The 1,171-nt window shown below is 51.8% G+C and overlaps 1 protein-coding gene across 1 annotated transcript in view; it reads right to left on the bottom strand.

Annotated features, from left to right (window-relative positions):
• The window catches only part of TNKS1BP1 (tankyrase 1 binding protein 1), a 22,450-nt gene that overhangs the window by 20,880 nt on the left and 399 nt on the right, over positions 1-1,171 (bottom strand). The window contains exon 2 of the mRNA XM_077748801.1: positions 1,023-1,124. Within this exon, the coding sequence (XP_077604927.1) occupies positions 1,023-1,109 (87 nt within the window). The 5' untranslated portion in view covers positions 1,110-1,124. The remainder of the gene's footprint in view (positions 1-1,022; positions 1,125-1,171) is intronic.

A 1,171-nucleotide genomic window follows, 5' to 3' on the forward strand; every position in this document is an offset into this window, starting at 1 on the left:
GTCTGTCAGAAGAACCAGGAAGTGGAACTTCATCTCCCACCCTACACAAATTCAGAAAGTTCACATCATTCTAGGTACAAGACAAATGTCGCCTCTTCTATGAAGCCCTCCTTGATTTTCCATACACATCTCAGAAGCATCTTCTCCCATCTCCAAATTTCAAAAACATTATTCAATCTCCGTTACGAGCTAAAGCTACTTAGGGGCAGACTGATATGTAATTTCTCCTTGTTATCTCACTTTGCACCCTAGCACGTGTTATCAAACAAACAAAGTAATGAATGAACAAAAGAGCCAGTAAATGGATGCCTGCCTGCCCACATCAAGCATGGTCAAGCCACCATGTCCGCAGTCCAGTCCTTTCCTCTTACATGACACTGTATTGCTCCACCACCCATAGTAAACATAGCTCAGCTTCCCCACTGTGGCTCCCTACTCCCCCGGAAAGGGTGCATTGCCCAGGCCACCTTCCCACTGTCATCCGGTGTGTGATCAGGAATGCAAACTTACTATTGACCTAAGCCAAACAGAAGTAAATCTGCTACAGGAAAAAAACAAGACCAGAAACCTACCTTCTACATAAGGCATTCCACTGCCAAATAAAAGATTGGGAATTACTCATGGCCACGGCCCTTCTAATAGAATCCTGTATCACCCACTCATTGGGCTCAGCCCAAGAAAGGAGTGTAGACACAGAGCCAGGAGGCCCGGGTTCAAACCCCCCTAGGTGCACGCCATTTCTCCTCTAGGCCTCAGTTTCCTCCTCTGCAGAACGCATGGTTTAATCCGCATCACCCCTCAGAGGTCAGTGTGCTCTTATCTGCCAGGGACCTGGGTCCTCAGACAGTTCTGAACGGGCGCACAGGAACAGACAACCTTCCAAACTCATCCAGCACATCCTCAGTGTGCCTCCCACTCTCACTCCCACACCCCTGCCCAGACAGAGCAGGGGTTCAGCTGCTGCGCCCCCACCCCCCTCCAGGCCACCTCGCTCCACCCAGGCACCCATAGGTACCTGGCTCTGAGCCAGCAGACACCAGCTCCTCCTCCATCTCCCGGGGTGGTGGGGAAGCCATGGCTGTGCCTTCCCTGAGAGCTGACACTTTCATCACATGCGGCAGAACCTGCAGGAGAATTGGGGAGCAGAGGAGAGTGAGTGGGGGGGGGGGGG

This window comes from Crocuta crocuta, unplaced genomic scaffold (assembly GCF_008692635.1).
Source record: "Crocuta crocuta isolate KB4526 unplaced genomic scaffold, BGI_CrCroc_1.0 scaffold323, whole genome shotgun sequence".
NCBI classification, from domain to species: domain Eukaryota; kingdom Metazoa; phylum Chordata; class Mammalia; order Carnivora; family Hyaenidae; genus Crocuta; species Crocuta crocuta.